Source organism: Syngnathus acus, chromosome 8, assembly GCF_901709675.1.
Source record: "Syngnathus acus chromosome 8, fSynAcu1.2, whole genome shotgun sequence".
Classification (NCBI taxonomy): Eukaryota; Metazoa; Chordata; class Actinopteri; order Syngnathiformes; family Syngnathidae; genus Syngnathus; species Syngnathus acus.
Window position 1 is genome coordinate 1,608,131 of NC_051093.1, and position 21,630 is coordinate 1,629,760.

A 21,630-nucleotide genomic window follows, 5' to 3' on the forward strand; every position below is an offset into this window, starting at 1 on the left:
CCAGCCTCATCTCCAGACGCCACGCAACATGACTGGCCTTGCTAGCTTGTCGAATGGGCTTAGCATTTCGCTACTAGCAAAGTTCTCTCAGTCAAGTTGCCGCCGTTTCTTTCTGTTTTTGCCAACGTCATTTCTAAGCCGATTGTCACGTGCTGTCAGGCGCTTAGCATGGGGCACGGGCTCGTTGCAGCGGCCAGATGGCGAACCCCTGCCAGCTTCCAAACGAGATGTTCTTTTATATGCCGATCACAGAAGGGGGGGGTCGATTGCAAAAGCGACGAATGGCACGTTCAGGGCCAGCCTCCACGGGCAGGCGAGGTGAGAGGGCGGAGGGAGAGAGCCAGATGTACACACGCCACCTCGTGACCACCATGCAAAGACGCAAGGGAAACTTTTGGAGGTGTTGCCGCCGAGTGGACCGGAGGAGCCTTGGCGGAGGGACGGACAGACGGACGGATGAACAAGTTGTCATGACGACGAAGTCTGCCGAGTGTGTGTTGGCTGATGAAGTCTTTCTTTGCCTGCCTGTCCAATCAGATGGCTGAGCAACGCATGCAGCACGAGCAGGAGCAGGCGCGCCTGCGACAGCAGCATTGCGCCCAAAAGGACAGCCTGGTCCTGGAGCGCCAGCGGGAGGTGCGCAGCCTGGAGAGCCGGGCCAGGGCCGCCCTGCACGCGCACCAGGAGCGTAGCCAGGAGTGGAGGAAGCGCGACGGCCAGGTAGGGGGTCCCCGCTCGGCCACCTTGGACCCGCCCGCTCTCCTGTCGACCGCCGCTTCCTATGATGCCCGCCCGCCGTTTCAAAAGCACAGCGGGCTATTGAAATTCTGGCCGAGACATTCAAACGTGCTTGAATGTTTCTTGCGGGAAAGAAAGTGCGCGAAAGAAAGTGGGAATTACCGCAGCACAAGAATTTTTAATAGCGATCAATTAAAACAAAGGAAAGTGACGGAGAGCCCGTCTTTAGATTTTATTGAAATGTTTTACAAATGATTTTTGTGGGAGTGAAATTTGGAAAGCGGCGGTCGTTAGTTGTTTGAAAAGCATTTCTATCAATTTTTTTTTTTTTTTCCCCCTTTGTGGTTTAGCTCTTTGAGATTTTAGTTTGAGTTTGTTTAGTCGGCTTCCATTGCAACACGGACTGTTGCGCAGGTGCCACAAGCCAGATGATGATTTTATTTCATTTTGTATGTTTGCGGCCAAATTGGCGGCGGCTCTTCATCCCGTTCGGCCTTTGGTCGTTTTTTTGCTTGGCGCTCTGTGGGAAGCCATTTGAGTAACCTGCGCACAGTTGGAGATGAGCCACAGATTTTTTTTTTATGCTTGATTTGCTCTTAGCTGGGGAAAAAAAAACCATGGTCCTTCTTGGAGAAATGAAAGCGCCTGTGTAACTCAGCGACGGCGTAGAATGTAGAATGAATATCTTGGATGGCTTGCAATGTGGTGACGTTTTGAATTAAAACGTGGCATCAACGTGGCCGTGTTTCCGTCTCGCCCCGTAGCTCATTTCACGGCCATGACTTGCGTTGTACGTTTTCGAGGCTGCTCCTGGTAGTCTCCTTTTGACTAGATTTAAATTCCATATATGTGCTTTGTCTGCAAATTCAGCAGCGTGGTTTGCCATTCGGACCTCGCTGGGATGGAGGACAGGACGGCGAGCTTCTTGAAAGTGATGTCACATGTTCGAAGCTGCTCCATGAAGTTGTCAGCTTCATTGTTTGAATGTCTGCATTGCTGTTATGTGGAAATACTAAGCGCCTAATATCCAATCTGTGCACCACACCACGTGGAAAATTCCGTTTTACAACATCGCAGGTATCAAGCATGGCGCGTTCTTCTTGGCTGTTCCATATAAATGTCTTTTCTTGTTTTTTTCTACTCAAATGGTGTCTTGAATAACTATTTCTTCTCTCTTTGGTCATCAAAGAGCACGGCAACGTGCCGCTCTTCTGAGAGCTAAATAAGGCGGCCGTCCCTTTTTCAAAGCATTTCAATCTCGCCAATGTGATGACGACAAGCAACACGGCGAGTCTGACTTTTTTTTCTTTTTTCTGGGCTTCGTGGGCTCGTGCATTGGCTTTGACGATGCGACGGGCCTCTCAGCTGTGGGCTTGTCAAGGTGCTGCCAGTTTGCAACGGGAGACAAACATCTCGCCGAGCTTGCTCGCCAGCCTTTGACGCCACCATTGATTCCCATTCCGATACAGTAGGACGGATGGAAGTCATCTTGTATGTGTTGCATCTCCAACATGAGATGTGCGCCTTCGCTTTGACTGACAATATTAATGAGGAAGCATCGAGCAGGAGTGGTGTTTGGAATATTAACCAGCTTCATAAGTTATGCTCATCTGGAGAGAGAAAGCAGAGGCAGATTCTTTGGCATTTGATGACATCATGCTGCATTTTTATGTATTTCCCAGAGGTACTTGTCTATTTCATTTCAAAACTCTACATCTCCTTTTTATTTTCATTTTCCGTTTCCATCTTCTAGTTTCACCTCTGTTTGTACTACTTCCACTTCTTCTTTGCTCAAATTGCACATCAACATGAAACTCTACCACCCCTAGTGGTCAGAATCGCGCAATGCCTATTTAGCTCCTGTATGGATGTCAAACCACATGACTAGTGTTGCCACCTGTCCCGGATTTTCCTGATTGGCCCGGATTTTCATCGTCTCTCCCGGAGAAAAAAAAAAGAAAATGTGTCTGGCACTGATATGTCCCGGATTTTTCTACATGTTGTGCAAAATGTGTATTTCAGTTTAATTGTAGCATGCCTACGTCCATAAACTTGTGCACAGCCTTATTGGCTCTAGAAAAATGACATAGCATACTCATTTGTGGTGGTGGGGCGGCGGGCAGTGGCGGCACATTCAGAATGGTGAGATGGAAACGGAGTGTGTGTAGGATAAGGAGAGAGAGAAAGGAAAGGATCCAGTGACTAAAAAGAGTGCAGTTTTATCGTGAAAATGGGTGGAGACACGGATGACAAGGGTGCTACAGGAGGTGATGACAGGCCAGTAAAGAAAAAATATAAACGCTGGACATGTTTTAACAATGAAAACAGGAGAAATGCAGTATGTGGCTAAGTCCATGCCCTTGCAATCCATTTTATGCGAGCTGCTCCCTGTGCCCAGCGAAGATTCTCCTCAAATATTAAGGTAAAACCGCATTAGATGATCACGCCAAGTCTAAAAAACATCAAAATCGAACCCAGCTAAGAGCAGCAAGCACCAGAAGCACAAGCAAAGCACCCACCACACTCTAAGCAATCAGGTGTTGTACATTACACTTTACATTACTACATTTGGCTATTCCTTGCAGACTGTGGAAAATTACATTACTTGTTTTTATTCCACATAAGCAAATTGATCCTAATTATTTATTTCCCCCTTTTTCCCCCAATACTGCCCTCAGGTGTCCATGACAAAAAAACGTTGAAAATAAACCAAAAATAATAAAGGCCTGCTATTAAATTAAGCGATTAACAAAACAAATAACTAGCAAGTGTCATTTTTACTAATTAGAGCTATACAATTACAGCGTAGAAGGGTGATTTTTATCTTGGGTTAGATATGCGAAGGGCGCCATTGCTTACAAACAAAAAGGTCGATTCAATGGTCAGAATTTACAGGATTTTTGTCAGACACAGGTGGCAACCCTACAGATGACATGATTTGATCATGGCGTAGTGCGCAGTGGCACTTCCTCTGCTCCTCGCACATCGCAGTAAATGTTTGTGTGAAAGTCACATCCCGGCCATGAAAACGCGTGTGTGATCTTTGCAGATCATTTCTGAGTTGGAGGCCCAGCTGCGGCTTTTGCGCGAGGAGCTGCGGGCGACCCGCGGCCAGCATGAGCGCCAGCTAGCCGAGATGGCCGCGCTACAGGAGGAGGAAAAGCAAAAGGCTCACCTGGACAACCAGGCGCTCTTCTCCCACACGGAAGGCGTCCTCCGCGACCTCAAGCAAAGCTACCAGCAGGAGAAGGAAACGGCCCAGGAGAAGGTATGGAAATGAACTTACGCGACTTTGGAATTTGCATCAGGCACTGAAAAATTTTTTCTGCAAGCTGCCACCGAGGTCACTTTCCGCATGGGTGAACTTGACACGTAGCGTTGCAAGTGAACTACAGGTGGTGTGGATCAAAAGCGCCGTTGTTGTTGATGCGTGCGCCAGATGCGCGGCAGCATCGGCTCCCCGAGTCCAAACCCAACATGGTCTTTTTGGCCTTCATGTGGCCGGCCGGCACACAACCGGGGAGGAAACGGACCAGAGCAGGAGAATGTGCTTATTACAGGCTCAGTCCCATTTGAAAGAGATGAGCTGTACCGGTTCTTTTTTTTTTTTTTTTTGTCCAAGCTCTTTATTTTCGCGGTCTTCTGCTTCTTCTTGTGAGGATTTCAAATGGGTAAATGTTGAATTTAGGTGGCTGATAACACGATCTGTACATTAAAAAAAAAAAAAAAAAAAGATGAATGACTTTGCCATTCTCTTTAGTGAGTGAAAAGAAAAAAGAATCATAAAGCACCCAACACACACACACACACACACACTTTCTAAGTTTGACTTGGTGGCTGCGAGGGCAAACTTGCGACTTTGTTGCAGCCAGTTTTGGGCTTGAAGTGAGCCAGGCAGGCCTGCCTCAGATGTATATTGACTGCGTGGCCGTGTTTGCTGAGCTTCAAATGTCTACTTCTTTTTGATGCGCACGAAAACGCTGTCCTCTGCAGTTCGCCATGCTCTTGGAAGCACAGCCTGGGCAGGCAGCTTCCTTCTTTTCTTTTTTTTCAAACACATCTCACAGATCCAGGAAAAAAAGGCCAAATAAACCCATTAAATCCATGGATGGATTCTCATCAAAGACATTTAAAAGGGGGGGGGGGGGGGGGGGTTTGGGAGTCAAATAATGAGAAACAGAATATCAGAGCAGATAAGAAAAAGCTTGTTTCCCGCTGTTAGTTGAGCAGTCGAAACACGGAGGAAAAGGATGTGGAGGGGAAGGCTTTTTAGGTGTTGCCATTGAACTTTATCTTTGCACGTCTACGTGTGCACGTGCGCGTGTGTGTCCTCCAATCTGGGTGCTCAACTGACAGGCCTGTGAAGCCATCTCGCGGCCTGATAAGGACGCCTCATCTGCAGGATGCAGTCGAGCTCCGGCTCCCCTCTCTCACCTGCACCACCTCCCCATCTAGCTTTTCTTTTCTCCTCCATGCACACCAATCCGTGGCTGTTGCTGTACCCCCCTCCCCTCACACACACACACACGCACACACGCACACTGTCTCCTGTCACAAAGTAGAGTCAAACTTTCTACATGAGTCCGTCTGACGACAGGTCCAATGTGCTGCAAAGTGGGTGAATCTGCTCTTGATTTGGTCTTCTTCCGGCCCGTGTCTTCTTTCTGTCGCTATCTGCGTCGCCTCTCACAAGTATTGTCACGTGAGACTGCTCTCATGAGATCAATCCTACATGCATCTTAAAAGAAGAGATTGAAGTTCTGATCCATTACAACGCAATCATGAGGTCAAGATTAAAGCTCGTGAGCTCAGGCGCTCATTGTAAGCGTTAAACGCTGACCGGGCGGGGATCGTTACTGGACAACGGTTATGGGTGTAACAGTTAGCGTCTGATTCTTCTTGTACAATTTGGATGTATACTTGGCGTCAGTGCCATATTTGTGTCGTGTGACGCTGACAGCGAGCAAGTAAGCTTGAAGAGAATGTCTCCTGACAGGCAGCCGTGGCACACTGCGACATGTAAACGAAAGTCTCTTGTCATTATGGCAGCAGCTCCCTCCCTACGAGACGGCAATGATTACAGACAAACGAGCAAATAGCGTCTCCCGTGGCTCTGCCGCCGCCGCCGCCGTTTTGAACTCCTCTTACTGAGTCGTTTTGAATGCTCACAAACGCTGCTGCGGCTGGAGCTGAAGACCAGAATTCAATTCCCGCCTTAGCCCAACAAATCAGCCGCAACAATTTGTTGCCGCCGCTCCCTTTGCCCCTCGCATGCGCGTCCCGGCCTTTTTGTCGGCTGACAGTGTCATCTTTTGTATTCCCTGCCAAGTTGGGCTGCAACGCCGAAAAGCACAAGTGCTCCTCGGCGATACGAGATTATTGGAAACGTGTGGGAGGAGCCGAGGGGGGGATAAAAAATGCCATCTGGATGCAATATCCCGTTCGGGTTACGGACTGCGCTCGACACATTCTGAAAATTCTTTCCCACTGACTTGAAAAGACATGCAGAATTTATTGTTAAGAAGTCTGCACGAGGTGTTTCCGTTCCGTTCTGCAGTGACTGAGCTCACAGTTTGGCTCCTCCACGAGGTGGCCTTGAAACATCTTTTGACTTTCTTGGCTGCTTCCCGTTGCTGACGGTGAATTCAGTTCTGGTGAGCGACTTTCAGGCTGGCGCCCTTCAAAGGCGGGCGAGGCGCTCGAAGAGCGCGGCGCAGCCTCAGAGCGCCTTTGGCGCAACGCAAATGCCTTCGGCGAGGCGCAGGCCGTCGCTTTGAACGTGCTCACTCGCACGTACCAACACGATCGCACCGATGTGTTCGCACCGACACGTTCAGTACAAATGGTTCGGCTTTCAATTTGCCCCCCCCCTTTCGACAAGGTTGCACGTCTTTATGGGCTCATGAGCGCCTTCAACTGTATAATGCATGATGTTGTATAATTCTGCCTGCGATATTCCCTCGAGTGTCCGTCAGTAAAGGGAATTTCTGAGTAGTGAGCACTGTGCGTTTTTTTTTTAACCAACTTCTGAGCGTGCCTCCCAGTCTTGAGCAAGGCACTTCCAAGCTGCACCGCATCCTGCCACTCGAACATTCTGACGTCTGACATGCGGCTGGCTCATGTGTGGGATAGCTGGCTTTAAAAAGAATGAACAACTACAACGCATGTCTAAAAACAGCAAAAAACGTGTCGACGGCAAAGACACTTTCAAGGAGCCCCCTCCCCGCCCCGCTCCGTTTTCTTCTTCTTTGGCCGACGTCTTTGTTTGTCCCCTGTAGCTAATTGGCAGCTCGGTTTTAATTTCCCCAAGCCCCCAACCTTGTTGTTAAGCGACGCATTGTTGGCGTGAGATCAAATAGAAATGGCGTCCTACACGCAACGTGCGCAGTCACTACAGAGTGGCCCCCTGCCAACAGGGAGGGGGGCGGCACACAAGGTCACAGCTAGACTTTGTCTGATGGGCGGCCTGGTTGCTTTGTGTGTTTGTTTGTTTGTTTGTTTGTTTGTTTGTTTGTTTGTTTGTTTTGTACATCGATCTGGTAGGTTGTATTGGTTGTATTTTTGAATTCAACAAATCAGGCTGTGTGTGGCCAGTGAAATAGAAGTCACCTTTCACCGTTAACTTGTAATTAAACAAACAATTACTTTTTTTTTTTTTTTTTATCTTGGCCCAAAAGCTTTTCATTATATTGTTCTTCATCAATAAAATCATTTCGAAGTAATTTTTTGTGTTTGACTCGAAAGATAAAAAGCGTCTCTGTGATGGAAAACATGTGAGGAAGGCATAAAACAATTTAATGGCACTGTCACTTGATTCTAATGGTCATGCTTGACTCCCTGTCTGTGTCTTTTCAGACCAACAGCAGCTTGAAGCACATTGAGAAGGAGTACAGTCAGACACTCGCCAGGTCCGCAAAGGTAACCGCTTCACGCAAAACTGAATTCCCGTAGCCCAGTCCAATGTAAACAAGAGGCCTGTGAACCACAAATGTAAGGAAGCCCTTCTTGTCTGACAGGGGGCACAGCTCCTAATAGCCCAATTAAAAAGGTAGCATTATCCGGAGGGAGCTCCGCATTTACTAGCGTCGCGCCCACATAGGTAGGGGACGGTCCTACTCGCGTACGCAAACGGGCCCTAATTAGCGCCTCTGCGAGCGGGTGACCTGTGAACCGCTCCTCACTCTTCTTCTCCGCTCGCTTCACGAGCGGGCCCGCAGTGGGTGGAGCTGCCGTACTGGCGGGAGATGGCTCCTTTTATCCTCGGCCGGTCAGCAAGGAAGAAAGGAGGAGGGAATCGCCGCATGAGTGTTTGTATGACGCTCTCGTAGGAGGGCATCTCGACTCTTGGGCGGCCGTTGACGATGTGCTCGCAACGTGACTCGCAGGCACGAATCAACAAAATGGGCCATGTTAGTCCACTTGTTGCCACTTTAATAGAAATGCATTGGATGGACAGTTGCATTTTGTGTTTTTTTCTTTTTTCTTACTGCTGCAGCCTCTCTGACCTTTAGCTGGATCGCTGCCCCAGAGCTGAACGCATTTTGCATTCTAACATGTCCAAGTGACATATTAGCATCAAAATGTGCTGTTTGTTGGCGATCCCAATGACAAAAAAATGGAGGCTAATCTTCCTCCCTTTTCTGTCGTCCTCCCACACGCTGCGCAAATTCCAGCCGGGCTGCTCCTCCAGCGCTTGCACACACACTAAACAATTATCTGTCTGGCCCAAAGCGAGGAACGGCACCAGCACGCCACCGGCGCCCCCCCCATACACACACACACACACCTCTGTCCGCTTGGCTTTGCTCTGTCATCTTGCCTTGCTTTCCTGACGCTGGCTTAAATAGAATGTTAATTTTGGAATGCCAAGGCAAGGCAGTCCCTTTTTGCACCGCAAGTTGGCCAACACAAAGTGGCTCGGCGCTTCAAAGAGGAACTTGTGTTTTTGCCCTTTCTCATCCATTTTGTCGTTTGCTTTTTTCCCTTTTCTTCCACCGCGGGCAAGCCATGATTGTAGGTGAGCGTTCGTTAAAATCCACTGCACATGTGGAATGTGTTTTCATTACGACTTAGATGAAGAAGCCCGAGAATGTTTGCCCCTTGACGACGTGTTGCTCAAAAATTGGGACGGCGACTAAAGTTTATTTGCTGATTGACCGACCGACCCACCCGACCCCACCCACCCACCCACTCACTCACCCACTCACTCACTCACTCACTCACTCACTCACTCACTCACTCACTCACTCACTCACTCACTCACTCACTCACTCACTCACTCACTCACTCACTCACTCACGGGGGCTTTCGGTCTTGGGCTCAAAAGCATTCCCAGTGCACATTTCCTCATTCTGTGTCCTCCAGATAATTGCTGAGCTGCAGCAGTCCGTGTGCAACGCCAAAGAGGAAGCTGCTGCCCTGCGGCGGGCGATGGAGATGCAGCGCGAGGAGGCCGACCATCAACGGGAGCAAGACAGGAGAGATCTGAGCCAGCAGGCCGAGCAGGCCAACCAGGTCAACCAGGTCAGTGCGACTGCGGCTTTATGCTATTCACAAGGCGAGCACATGAAAATGGAAGTTGAGCATCAGATGCGGCGGCAGTTGAGCGGGCGCCCGCGAGCGGCCAAATCAAGACCGCCTGTAGTGTCTAGGCCAAGGGACGTGTTCCTAAACGTAGGCCACCAGTTGAAGACGAGTTTACGGGTCAAGCGGATGACGAGGCTCACTTAAAATGAGTGGAATGGCTATTGTTCTGTGACGGCGTCGGCGTCAGTGGTGGAGGCCTTTTTGGATGCTCATTGTAAGGCTTGCGCTTGGAGGCGGGCAGGCGACGTGTGGCCGGAGGGCTTTGTGTCTGTATGAGCAAAAATTTGCAGCTTGAAGTCATGAGCACGATTATGTCTGTAAAGTCATCAATGGTGATGCGACTCGCAAGCTTGCTCGGCAGCGCCTCCGGTCGCAAACACTTGCTGTGTTGCGCATCTGCCAAATGTGTCACGACTGCAAGCCGCGTTCCACTTGCCAAGTGGAAGGTGAGTGCACGCACGCACGCACGCACGCACGCACGCACGCACACACACACACACACACTCTTTTCCAAGACTGCCTTTTCCAACTCTTCAAACTGTTTCGGAGGCGCACATGCTCCTCTCGCCTTGCCAAAAGGTGGCTGGTGAATAAACAATGGCACTCCGCCCACAGTGTCACCCGCTTGGGCTTTGATCAGCGCTGCTGTTCTCGCTCCCCGTGGCAGCACTTCTCTATAGCCTGCCCGCCCGAGCACACAGACTGAAATCTTCTTGTCTGACGTTGGCCTTCTCTATCCACACACTCTTTATGTCCCTCAAGCTTGTGGAGCAAACCTAGCTTTGAGTTAGTACCCGTGTCTGTGGCGCAGCGCATGTCGGCCGGCTATATTGTGTTGGGGCGCACCTTTCTGATTCCTGGCATGCTTGTCAAAGGCAGGCAAGGTCTTCCTTTGGACATCCTCCGGGTGAAGTGACAGCTTACATAATGCGTGCTCCCGTCGTTTTTAGCCGGCAGCGCTAATGAAGGCTTCCCGGGCGCTGGCGCAACAAACAATGCGACTTGGCTCCTTGTGGCAGCTCGTGCCGACTTGCGCCGGTCTGATGTATGTCTTCGTTTCTGAGCGACTTGAAAGGATGGATGACTTTGCCTGTGGGAAGAAATGGCAGTAGTGGATCAAGAACAGGTGCTGTGGATACCTGCAGAAGCTGAGCGTGTGTGTGTGTGAGTGCGTGTGTGCGTGTGTGTCCGTGCGTGCGTGTGTGTGTGTGCAGGTGCGCATGTGCGCGCTCGTGCGCGTGTGCAGACACGTCAAGTAAATGTACCGTATTTTCCGCCCTAAAAGGCGCACCTAAAAACCTAAAATTTTCTCAAAAGCCGACAGTGCGCCTTATAGTCCAGTGCGCCTTATATATGGATCAATTGATGAATTTGTTGATCCATACTGGTTGTACACAGTGCTCTGCCAAAATGTTTCAGTACGTTTTAGTACGACTAGTAAACTACAAGGTCGCATCGCTTCCCAACATTACGGTAACTGTAGTCAGGGGGCGTCACCGAATAGCTGTTGTACCCGCGAGGCTATTTCATTTCAAAATAGGCTGCTCCGTTAATGTTTCGAGTAAATTTACGGATTGATATGGAAGGGAAACATAGGTAAGCAGTACCAATGTGTTAGATCGAACTTTAGTCAGTTCCGATCATTTTATAGGAGATCGTTTGAGAAACGCGATTGTTTACACTTTGCTGAGGCTCATGGGAGATTGCGAGCTGAGGCTCGTGGGACTTTGCGGATGGCTAATGCTATAACGATAGCTACTATACGTACCAGGCTATTTCATGTCAAAATAGGCTGCTCTGTTAATGTTTCGAGTAAATCTACGGATCGATATGGAAGGGAAACATAGGTAAGTAGTACCAATGCGTTAGATCGAACTTTAATCAGTTCCGATCATTTTATAGGAGATCGTTTGAGAAACGCGATTGTTTACACTTTGCTGAGGCTCATGGGAGATTGCGAGCTGAGGCTCGTGGGACTTTGCGGATGGCTAATGCTATAACGATAGCTGCTATACATACCAGGCTATTTCATGTGAAAATAGGCTGCTCTGTTAATGTTTCGAGTAAATCTACGGATCGCTATGGAAGGGAAACATAGGTAAGTAGTACCAATGCGTTAGATCGAACTTTAGTCAGTTCCGATCATTTTATAGGAGATCGTTTGAGAAACGCGATTGTTTACACTTTGCTGAGGCTCATGGGAGATTGCGAGCTGAGGCTCGTGGGACTTTGCGGATGGCTAATGCTATAACGATAGCTGATATACGTACCAGGCTATTTCATGTGAAAATAGGCTGCTCTGTTAATGTTTCGAGTAAATCTACGGATCGATATGGAAGGGAAACATAGGTAAGTAGTACCAATGCGTTAGATCGAACTTTAGTCAGTTCCGATCATTTTATAGGAGATCGTTTGAGAAACGCGATTGTTTACAGAGGGCTCGTTGGTTATTGGCTAGTGGATGCATACCGCAACCCTAGTCAACCTCAGTTTGTTGCAGTATAGCTTCTATTTTATGCGCCTTATAATCCGATGCGCCTTATATATGGACAAAGTTTTAAAATGGGCCGTTCATTGAAGGTGCGCCTTATAATCCGGTGCACCTTTTAGGGCGGAAAATACGGTAGTCCTCTTTTGTGAAAAAGTTGCTGACAAAGATACAATGCCTTGCTTTGGGACTTTTTAAGGGCGGCGATTGGTTGTTGCCCACAGCGCACTCGACAGCAAGTGACAAAATGTCTTTTTAAAGATACCTACGTGAAAAATCCTGACATTATCAAATAGACCAAATCAGGGCCGAACTGGGAGATTTTTTTCAGGCCAGAAGTCAGTTATGTAACCAGGCCACCCTGGCCTTGCCCACACGTGCATGTTCACACCCACACTTAAATGCATGGGCACAAGCAAAACGCATTTGTGCGAACACACATGCACACACAATAGTATGTTTTTGGCTGATTCAAAACAAATATGCACTCCAATATAAGCATAATAGTCACAACAACACTCACCCTGGATATTTTTAGTCCTGGACATTTCCAAGACTCAGCTGTGGAGGCGTTCACCCACCAAATATTTGGAAGCAAAATATGAAATACACTGTCATTATCATGTAAAGAAAAGGGTTAAGGTAGGGTTAGGTACAAGTCAATATTTCTGTTTTCATTTTTCAAACCAAATAATAATCAAATCAAATAATAATGTAGACAGGTAATAAAGACAGTCTCTTTATTTCTTTTTTAGACTGAAACAACAACTTCAACTTCTTTACACATTACCAAAATAAAGTGCTGGAAAAATAGGACCTAGCCCCCTGCTGACCCACTTGTAATTAAGTCTAGAATCCACAGTTTGTAAATGCTGCCTTAGAAGGTCAGGATGCGATGCATCAAAGCACTGGATTCTGCCACCTTATCAATGATACCATCGCTGTCAAGTTCTAGTAATATTTCCTTCTCTGTTGACATCAACAGAAAGGCCTCTAGGCGGTCCTGGCTCATGGAGGTTCAAAGTCTGTTATTCAGTGTGGAGAAGGTCCTTTCACAGGCCACTTTTGTTACAGACAACGTCAGCAAGAACTAGACCAATGACATGGTGGGCATCTGTGAGCAAGTTGAAATGAGACAGGATGTGATAGCAGCATATGGGACAGTCATTACAAGAGGAGTAGTGAGTGTTCTCCAACTCCAGGCCCTTCTCAGGATCCTCAGTGTGCACACCCTCTTCTGAAAGTTCAATGTCTGTCCTGACTTTACAACCAGGTGAAGGTGCCATCTTCAGTGTCTCCCACTGATTAGCAAGGCTAGTCAGTTCTGCCTGTAAAGCTGGAATTGTGGCACACTCATCAAATATGGCCAGGCATTTGCTAAGCTCTCCCAGAGCTGTTTTTGGAAGCCCTTTATCCCTGATGTGAGGTAAGTTTCTTGGGTCCATGCAGGCAAAGTCTGAGCAGAGCACTGCAGAAGCTGCATAACGACAGTGGATGCTCTCTGTGATGGTGTCGAGGATTACATTACTAAGAAATTTAGCCAGTGGCAGTTACAAAGTGTAGAGGCATGTGCATGTAAGAAAGAATAACAAATGACTCTTCAACTTACAAAATCAACGAGAACTAAATCTAACACAAAATCAACAGAGGGACAGCCTTATTACATGTCAGCGGCAAATATGCACACAACACATGCAAACTGGCATGCATGCATACACGCGCGGGCACACACAGAGTTTTTAATGGCACCGTGGGCAGGGCTGAATAAATCCGTAACTTTTCTGCATTTGCATCCTCCTCCGGCGCCTTTCTTTTTTTGTCCCTCTCCGCACCGCCTTTCCTCTTCTTTTTACCACGTTCGAAGTCCATTATCCTCACTTGCACCGCTCGCTAGCTACAGCAGCCGGCACCTGACGTACGTAACACACCTCTTCCTCCACACGTGCTCTGTGTGGTTGATACGGACAGTGGGGGCGGGTGTTAATTGACATAAACCAATCGTCTTTCCCTCCTCACATGCTCCTGGCCTAAATGGCCTGGCCTGTCTCTCTGATAGGCGCGCCGCCGCACCGGCAGACTTAAAAAACAAAACAAACACAAAAAAAAACACAGAGACGCAGGCCAGCAGGCCAATCCTAGGCCGGCGCTTCGAGAATACTCCCGGTTCTCCCTATGGTCAGTCCGGGCGTGGACCAAATATGGACTTTTTTATAGTTGAAAATGGCTAAATGAGTGCACTATGCTTCCATCACCAAAACAATCCACTGCATAGGGCGCACTCCAATCATAGAACAGGGCTCCATTTCGAAATGGAGCAATTTATTCTCTAAAATGCTGTGGCAGATAACTTGACCGGAGGCGGCCATCTTGAAATGGTGCAGAGGAGATGGATGTTTTGTTTGGCCACCTGTCTTTCTGCCCTCACTACATGTTTTTCCTCTTGCACGGCGGAAAAAAGACTCTGAAACAGCAATATCGCGTAACTTTAGTTTTGAACAAAAACCTTCAACATTCCATTGTGATTTTATTCTTTGATTTTATTCGTTGTTGCCCGCAGTGCTTTGGCTAAACCAGTGCTTCTCGATTATTTTCTGTGGACCCCCCCCCCCCCCCCCCCCCCCCCCCAGGTAGAAGAAAACATTTTGCACCACCCATGCTTGTACCTTTATTAATATGAAAGAAAAATGCAAAATAAATAAAAAAGAAAGATCAATTTACAAGAAAGAATAACTATTAATAACATTGTTTTTTAGTCTGTAACAGATCAGATTCCAAGTGCATCACTTTGCCTGAAATTTAAAAAATAAATTATAATTAAACTATAAACATTCTTGACCAACTGCCATTTTATGCTGAAAAAATACAATAAAATAATAATAAACATAAATCATATTAAATAACAGCAATAAATAATATTCAATTCAAAGTAATCAACAACATTAACTCAGGAGCACAATATATCAAACATTTTAGCCTACAAAACAAAAATGAATAAAACAATTTGTGCTGTTTTTTAATCAAAATGAGGCAGCATTCCACGGCTGCAGGTAGTATCAGCTCTTCTGCAACGGTGTGTTTTTTTTTTTTTGCACTGAGCAATATGGTACGCTGCTTTATATGATGCTTACAGTGCTTGCTGATTGACTGGAGTAGGGTTCACAAAGCAGAATGATTGTTGGCAATATTCAGCCCGTTTTCGCTGAAAAAACCTCAATCAGCGTGATTGGGGTGCCGCCTTAATATTTTTGGCTTCATACTATCCGCTGCCAACATTTTAAGGCAGAGTAAACACACCAGTCTTTCCTCGTCTCCCACCGTAGTCACACTGAAGTACACTACGTACACTTCGTCATATTTCCTTGTCTTAGCTTTCGGGTGGCTCTCATTTCTCTCATCCCCGTCTCTCTCCGCCGTTCTTTTCAACCCTGTTAAATATTTTTCCATGGTGTCCCACTGCACTTTTTATTGCCTGCTCTGTACTGTGTGTGCGTATGTTCCGTGCGCTCAACACTACAGAGCGAATACTCCCTCCGCACACTCTTACAATGATACCGCCACTCCCACCTACTACCGTGGATGTGTAATTTCCCTTTAATCTAGTACAGCCAACAAAATGCATCTTCCCCGGGGTCACCAAATTTCATCGGGGGCGCGCCCCACTATTTGAGAAGAACTGGGCTAAGCGTACTTGGCATCCCCAGAGCTACAGAACTTGATCAACCTGAGACACAAAGCTCGCAGAGCGCACGGGTGGACGTACGGTGCATTTAGCTTGGTTTCCAATTCTCTTTCTACTGATGCAGTGCGTCCACCTTACGGCCTTTGTGATGTGTCTTTATGACTGGACATCAGTGGCGTCACAATGGACAGCAGCAGAGTGGGAGAGGTGGGGAGAAGTTTCTCCCCTCTGACACCTCAGGAGGGAGACCACTCCTCCTCCTCCTCCTCCTCCCTTCTTTACTTTTCCCTACATCCTTTTGACTCAAGTGCAGTTCAAAGAAAATCTGTACTCATGTCTGGCAGTCAGTCTCTCCTCTATTATTTACAAGCAGTTCAGTAGACCCTCCTGCACACCTCCACTACTGCTGCTTGCGTGCGTGCGTGCATGTGTAGGTTTTTCCTGGCTGCAGCTTGAGTGTTATCTCTTTAATCTCGATTTTGGGAGAAACCTCTGACAGGTCTCTGCAACTAGAAGGCCCCCGCCCGTCGCACTTCAAGCGGCTCCGAACAAAAAAAGTCACGTTTAAAGAGGCCCCTGGCATTTTTCTTTCCCCTCCCCCTTCTCCCACTGGGAGACGCATCACGCTGGCCTGGCCTCGCTTATCTGCGCCAGGAGGAGACCACCCAGGAAAGGCGTCACAGAAGGGCGAGATCATACCGGCGCTCACTTGACGCTTTAGTGCGCACATCTCGGTGAAGTTTGTCTGTGGGCGTCAGTTGCTGCACAAGCCGCAGCAACAGGCTTGTTTCAGTCGAGTAGCAGTTGTTTCAAGGCGATCAAGTGGATTTGCTTCTCACCTTTCAGATGGTCTGCAACATTTCTTCTTCACCTTTTTTCCTTTTTTCTTTCCTGCATTCACTCTCTCTCTCTTCCTCTCTCTGTCTCACTCCCTCTCTCTCTCTCTTCCTCTCTCTCTTCCTCTCCCTCTCTCGCTCTCTCTCTCTCTCTCTTGCCAGTTTTCTCTGAGCAAATGAGATCCTCCCACTTTTTGCCGGTCTGTTTTGCAAAGATGCATGGCAGATAAAGGCCACATCACTCTCAGCATCTGGACGCAGTTAACCACAATCCTCCACAGACACAAACACACACACATAGACATTTGAACACTCTGGACTTTCTTGCAAGTGTAAAAGATGAGCGCAACATTCTACATTTGTTTGTGTGTTTGTTTGTTTGGTTTGTTTGTTTGTTTGTTTGTTGCAGCACATACGTACGAGCCCTGCATGTCAATAAGCGCTCTTTCGTAGAGCAGTGCGTTTTGAAAACGTTTTCCTCTGACGATCAGAACACCTACAAAAACGAAACCGGCATTCGTTTTTCTGAGCGGTTGCTATGGAGACAGACGCAACATATTGAGTAATAGCTATAGTGTTTTCTTCAGATCTTTGGATGTGACGTTTATTGGACGAAATATGATATGTGGGTGTTTTTGCCGTGTACATCATCACTATCTCTACCGTCTGCCCGCTTTAGCAGCGAAACATTTCCACCGTCTTTGTATGATTCATCAGGGGAACGATTTGGACTCTCGATTAGTCCCTATTATTGTAATGACTTCTACCCTCAGAGATGTTTTTGAAGCGCATAAATACAGAAGCCACATGAAAGAGACAAAACATGACACCAGCGAGGCCCACAAGAAAGTCTCGCTTCCCAGAAGACCTGCAAAATTGCTGTGTCACACTTGCGGGAATCACAAGTGGTTTTATTGCAAAGATGTGGCTGGGGGGGGCAGGGGAGGAGTTGTTGTTGGCTCGTCACGCTTGCTCGTCCTCTTCCGGCATACAGCGGGGATCCATGTTGAGTTTACGCTCCCACTGGATACTCTGCGTGCTTTCCAAGTTGATTTATACGTATGTCTGGCATCTTCTCATGAAACAGCCGCATGCAGTTGAAAAAGGCCCCATGTACTGAGCAGGTTTGGCAGGGCAGCCGTTGGCCAATCAACGTCCCTCATCTTACAAGAAACTTACTGACTTCAGCCATGTTCAAATTTCGAGGCCGCATCCTCCGTGGGGCGAATTCTGAACTTCCCGGGCGGCAGCCTCGGAAAGACTCTTTCGGAGGATGCAGCCTGCCATTTCAGACTAAAAAATTCAGACTAAACCAGTCAGGGCGGCTTCTTCAGGCAACTATGCTCAAATGCCTACCTGTTTGTTTGTTTTTTTAATTCTGTTTGCCTTAGTGGTCATGAACATACCTCATTGGCCATCATTTTTTTGTTGTTTTAGGGTATGGCTTAAAAGGTAGGCCAATCAGATAGATCATGAGCGCCAAGAGTCATCAGTCCTGTTCCTACAGCCCGCCTGATTCTGGTTTAAAACAAAAAACACAATGCTTCTTTGGCAGCGTGCAGCCTGATCTCTTTGTGCGCCACGATTGTTTACAAGCTGTTAAGTCACCTTGTCACGTCTTGGGAGATGGAAAAACCACACCTGAGAGCCGCCACCTTTTTTCTTTCAGTTTGAATGTTTGCATAACAAGGCAACTTTAGGTTTTCAAAAGAATGCCGCCCATGCTGAGACTCATTGGGTAGTAGGAGTTGGTCAAAGTTGGAGCTCTGGAATTCACCCTAAATGGCTGCTTCCAAACTTTATTTAACACAGCATCCACGCTAAAAATCTTCTTGGGCGTCGCCAATGTTTGCAAGCTGTCAGTCACATTTCCCTTGACGTGACATGCAAAATGACGCCCTAAAGCTGCCACTGCCGTTTGTTTGTTTGATGTTAAGTTGAAAAGGCTTTGCGTAATAACCGCGCTGCAGTGGTTGAACTGGCGAAACGGGGACTTTTGCACCGCTGCACCTTGTTGTTAACTTTTTGATATGGCATGCGATGCGGTTCGTGACGCTGATCACATGACACATTTTCCCAAAGCAAACAATAGTCATGATAGCAATCAATTATGAAGCGTGAGCACATTGTTTCAGGGAACATTTGAACAGTCTCAACTGCAATCCAGGTAAAGAAATGGAGTGGGTTGAAGTCCCCCGAGATCGTCGGTTTGAGTTGAGGTGTGAGCAATCGATTGGAATATGCCAGTTTCAGAGACAAGCTTAGCTTTCCCTCACATAACAAGCGTGTCGATCCGTCGGCTTGCACTCCCTCTTGTTTTTTGCAGCCTTTGGTTGACGATAAACAAAATGGAATGATGAAATCGCCGGCAACGCTTGTAGCCATGTGGGCAGCCAATCGGGACGTCTGCAAATTAGCATCGGGACGACCAACGAACGCTCTGTCGATCTGAAAATGAATGGCACCAAATGCTTCATAGAAATCGCCTGCCGAGCTCCATGTCAGCATGGAAAATGTTGAAATGAGCTCAGGTTGGAAGTCAAGCCTCGACGCTTTGGAGATTTGAAGAGCGTTCCGTCTCGTGCCCCCCAGAGCCCGAAACACATGCCAACGTGGGATTTCTGGCGTCTGGTGGTCATGCCTCTCACCTGGCCCCTGAGCACACCAGAACAGGACTCACACCTGGCCCGCTCACTCGACTCCCGCAAGGGGAGACGTGCCCCCCCCACACACACTTGTTGCTGTGTGTGTCCCGCACATGTGCACCTTTCACTCTCTGCTTTTCATGCCCAATAATCAAAGACGAAGTGTCCACATGTGCGCTCCAAACATCTGCTTCTGTGTTTCATGCGCGCCATTCTTTCCATACACACACGCGCATGCACGCCCACACACACACACACACACACACACACACACACACACACACACACACACACACACACACACACACACACACACACACACACACAATGCATTCATGACTTTCTTCTCTCATTGCTTATATTCCCTTCTTGCTTCTCTTGTCAGAATGTTGAAGAGGCAAAGTGATTGAAGCTGCCGCCCTTTTTGGTCAATGTCATCTGTGAGCCCTTGGAACGAATGCGAGACGCTGCCCCGCTTTTATTGCCTTGCAAATATAAATATAAGCGTTGCATTAATGATGGGCTTGGCCGCGCCTCGAAAACTTGGCTAATCCCCAGTGTGAGAAAGTCTCTACCCTGCTCTTTAAAAGGAGCTAAATGAGGTCAGCTTCGCCGTAATTACTCTCATGACATAATAATTACCCGTCAAGACACAGGGAGCAATTGGCTTTGATCACTTTTTTTGTTGGGGCCTTTCTTTGCCAATCATTATCTTATGAAGCAAATGGAGGACAGTCGCAACCTTGCTGTGCGGAAGCTCATCGAGCCGCAGTGGAGACGCAGACTCTTTCCCATTCCTCCTCCCGTCTTAATACTTTTGTCAATGGCAACTCACTCAAGTGAAGACAAATCCTATTCATGAAAATGCAACATCAAGTGGATGCACGATTATTTGCTTCAGTGAGCCACAGAAAAATGAACGGTGGTATCGAGTTTGAGAGCCGTCTTCTTGCTTGAATCTGAATTGTGTTTCGGAAACCATTTGTGCTGTGCTCTCAGTCAAGCGGCCTGCTTGATATTCCGCCCGTGTGGCTTTCACGCTAGCCTCGTCCTACGTCAGTTCCACGTTGCGCACACCTGGAGCTGATGTTCCAGCCCGCTGACAAGCGCTGATGCTCTTCTGCCTTCCTTCCTTCAGGCTCTGCAGGAAAAGGTGGAAAGTCTCCAGAGGCGTCTACGCAGCTCAGAGAAGACTCTGCTCGGCAAAGAGCTGAAGAGCCAAGAGAAGGTAATGGGCCGCCCCTCGTCTGGATCTCTTCACGCCGGGGTGACTCAGTCCAGCTTAATGTTGCATCATCGACGTGCTCCATCACATCTTTGCCCTTCTATTTAATGTGCCCCCCACCCCCATTAATTAAAAGCGCTTAGCAGTGAGCACCAAACAAGGTCGCCGCAGCGCTCAAAGGGGTCCACACGGGCCCCGCCGGAGCCCTTTGAGAGCCAAGTGTATGGCCGGCTTGTCGCTCCGAGTCTCTAGGTCATCTACACTTTAGAATTGAAGCGGAATTTTTTCAGCAACTGCTGAAGGTGACGCGTGTCACGTCATTGGTGTGTTTTTTTTTTCTAATAGCCTGTGTCGCATGTCACGTTATTGGTGCGTTTTTTTTCTAATGGCACTAATGGCAACCCACATCAGTTTATAACTTTCTTTTTAATTTGAAAAGTCGACTGACAGCCATATGCTATATATCCATATATGTATGCGCGTGTGCGACATTGCATTTGTTTCAAGTTTCTGTACTGAAAGCCTCTTATGGAGTTTTACAATACACAGTCAGGTCGGAATTTCGATTTGCGTGTCTCCGGTGCTGTACAATGGCAAAATTTTTTGGTGGAAAATTTCCGACAGCGCGCTCTTTGAATGTGCGGCGCTTGTTTTAAGCTTTGGCACGACTAACATCTGCACCTTAAGATTTTAAATGGGTGCCTGCCCTCAATAAAGTTTGGGAAACCACACGTCAGTTCCCACACCCTCAGCCAGATCTGAAGCCACTTTTAATCTTCTCCACCCCTTTTTTTTTTCTTTTTTCAAGTCCTTTCAGCAAGACAAGGAATCTTTCAAATCGCGGCACGCTCGCGACTCGGTGCAAACTTTGTGAGTGGCGTCATTCTTGATGTGCCGCCTTGTTCCTCACAAGGTTTTTTTTGTCGCTGGTGTCGCAAAAATGTCTTCCTGGCAACAAACGCCTTGATTAGCATACGTCAGCCTTCCCGACGACGAGGTGACAAACTTCACTTGAATGTTCAAAGTGTTGCGGGCTTGTTCCCTTCTGCTGGCAGCTGTCAAAAAGAAAAAAAAACACCACGCGTGACAGTAGCGACGGGGCCCCGCCATCTGAGGACTATATTTAGATGAAATGTTGTAATTTCTCAATGACTGAGCGGGGAAAACGCTCATCAGAGCAGTCTTCAAAACAATCTTGATGGGGAACTGCAGCGACGTTTGAAAAAAGGCTAAATCTTCAAGTCGGCTGCTTCGGGGATCGGCTTTTGGATCCAAAGGTTTTGTCACGAAGGATGGCCTCGGTTATACATGAGCGTCGATTTCAGCGGTCACCGGCCAACGTGACTCGCCGTTTTCAAACTTCTAAATGCTATGCTTCAGAAGCTACTGCTTCATAAGCAGCAACTTATTTTTAATGGGGAATATTTAGATTC

The 21,630-nt window shown here is 47.7% G+C and overlaps 1 protein-coding gene across 7 annotated transcripts in view; it reads left to right on the forward strand.

Annotated features, from left to right (window-relative positions):
• Nucleotides 1–21,630, forward strand: part of cep112 (centrosomal protein 112) — a 38,741-nt gene that overhangs the window by 15,407 nt on the left and 1,704 nt on the right. For 5 of the 7 annotated variants that reach the window (XM_037257130.1, XM_037257132.1, XM_037257131.1 and 2 more), the window contains 5 exons: nt 538–720; nt 3,788–4,006; nt 7,594–7,656; nt 9,103–9,261; nt 20,111–20,200. In XM_037257130.1, the coding sequence (XP_037113025.1) occupies nt 538–720; nt 3,788–4,006; nt 7,594–7,656; nt 9,103–9,261; nt 20,111–20,200 (714 nt within the window). The remainder of the gene's footprint in view (nt 1–537; nt 721–3,787; nt 4,007–7,593; nt 7,657–9,102; nt 9,262–20,110; nt 20,201–21,630) is intronic. The other 2 variants (XM_037257133.1, XM_037257134.1) reach the window with 2 other exon arrangements.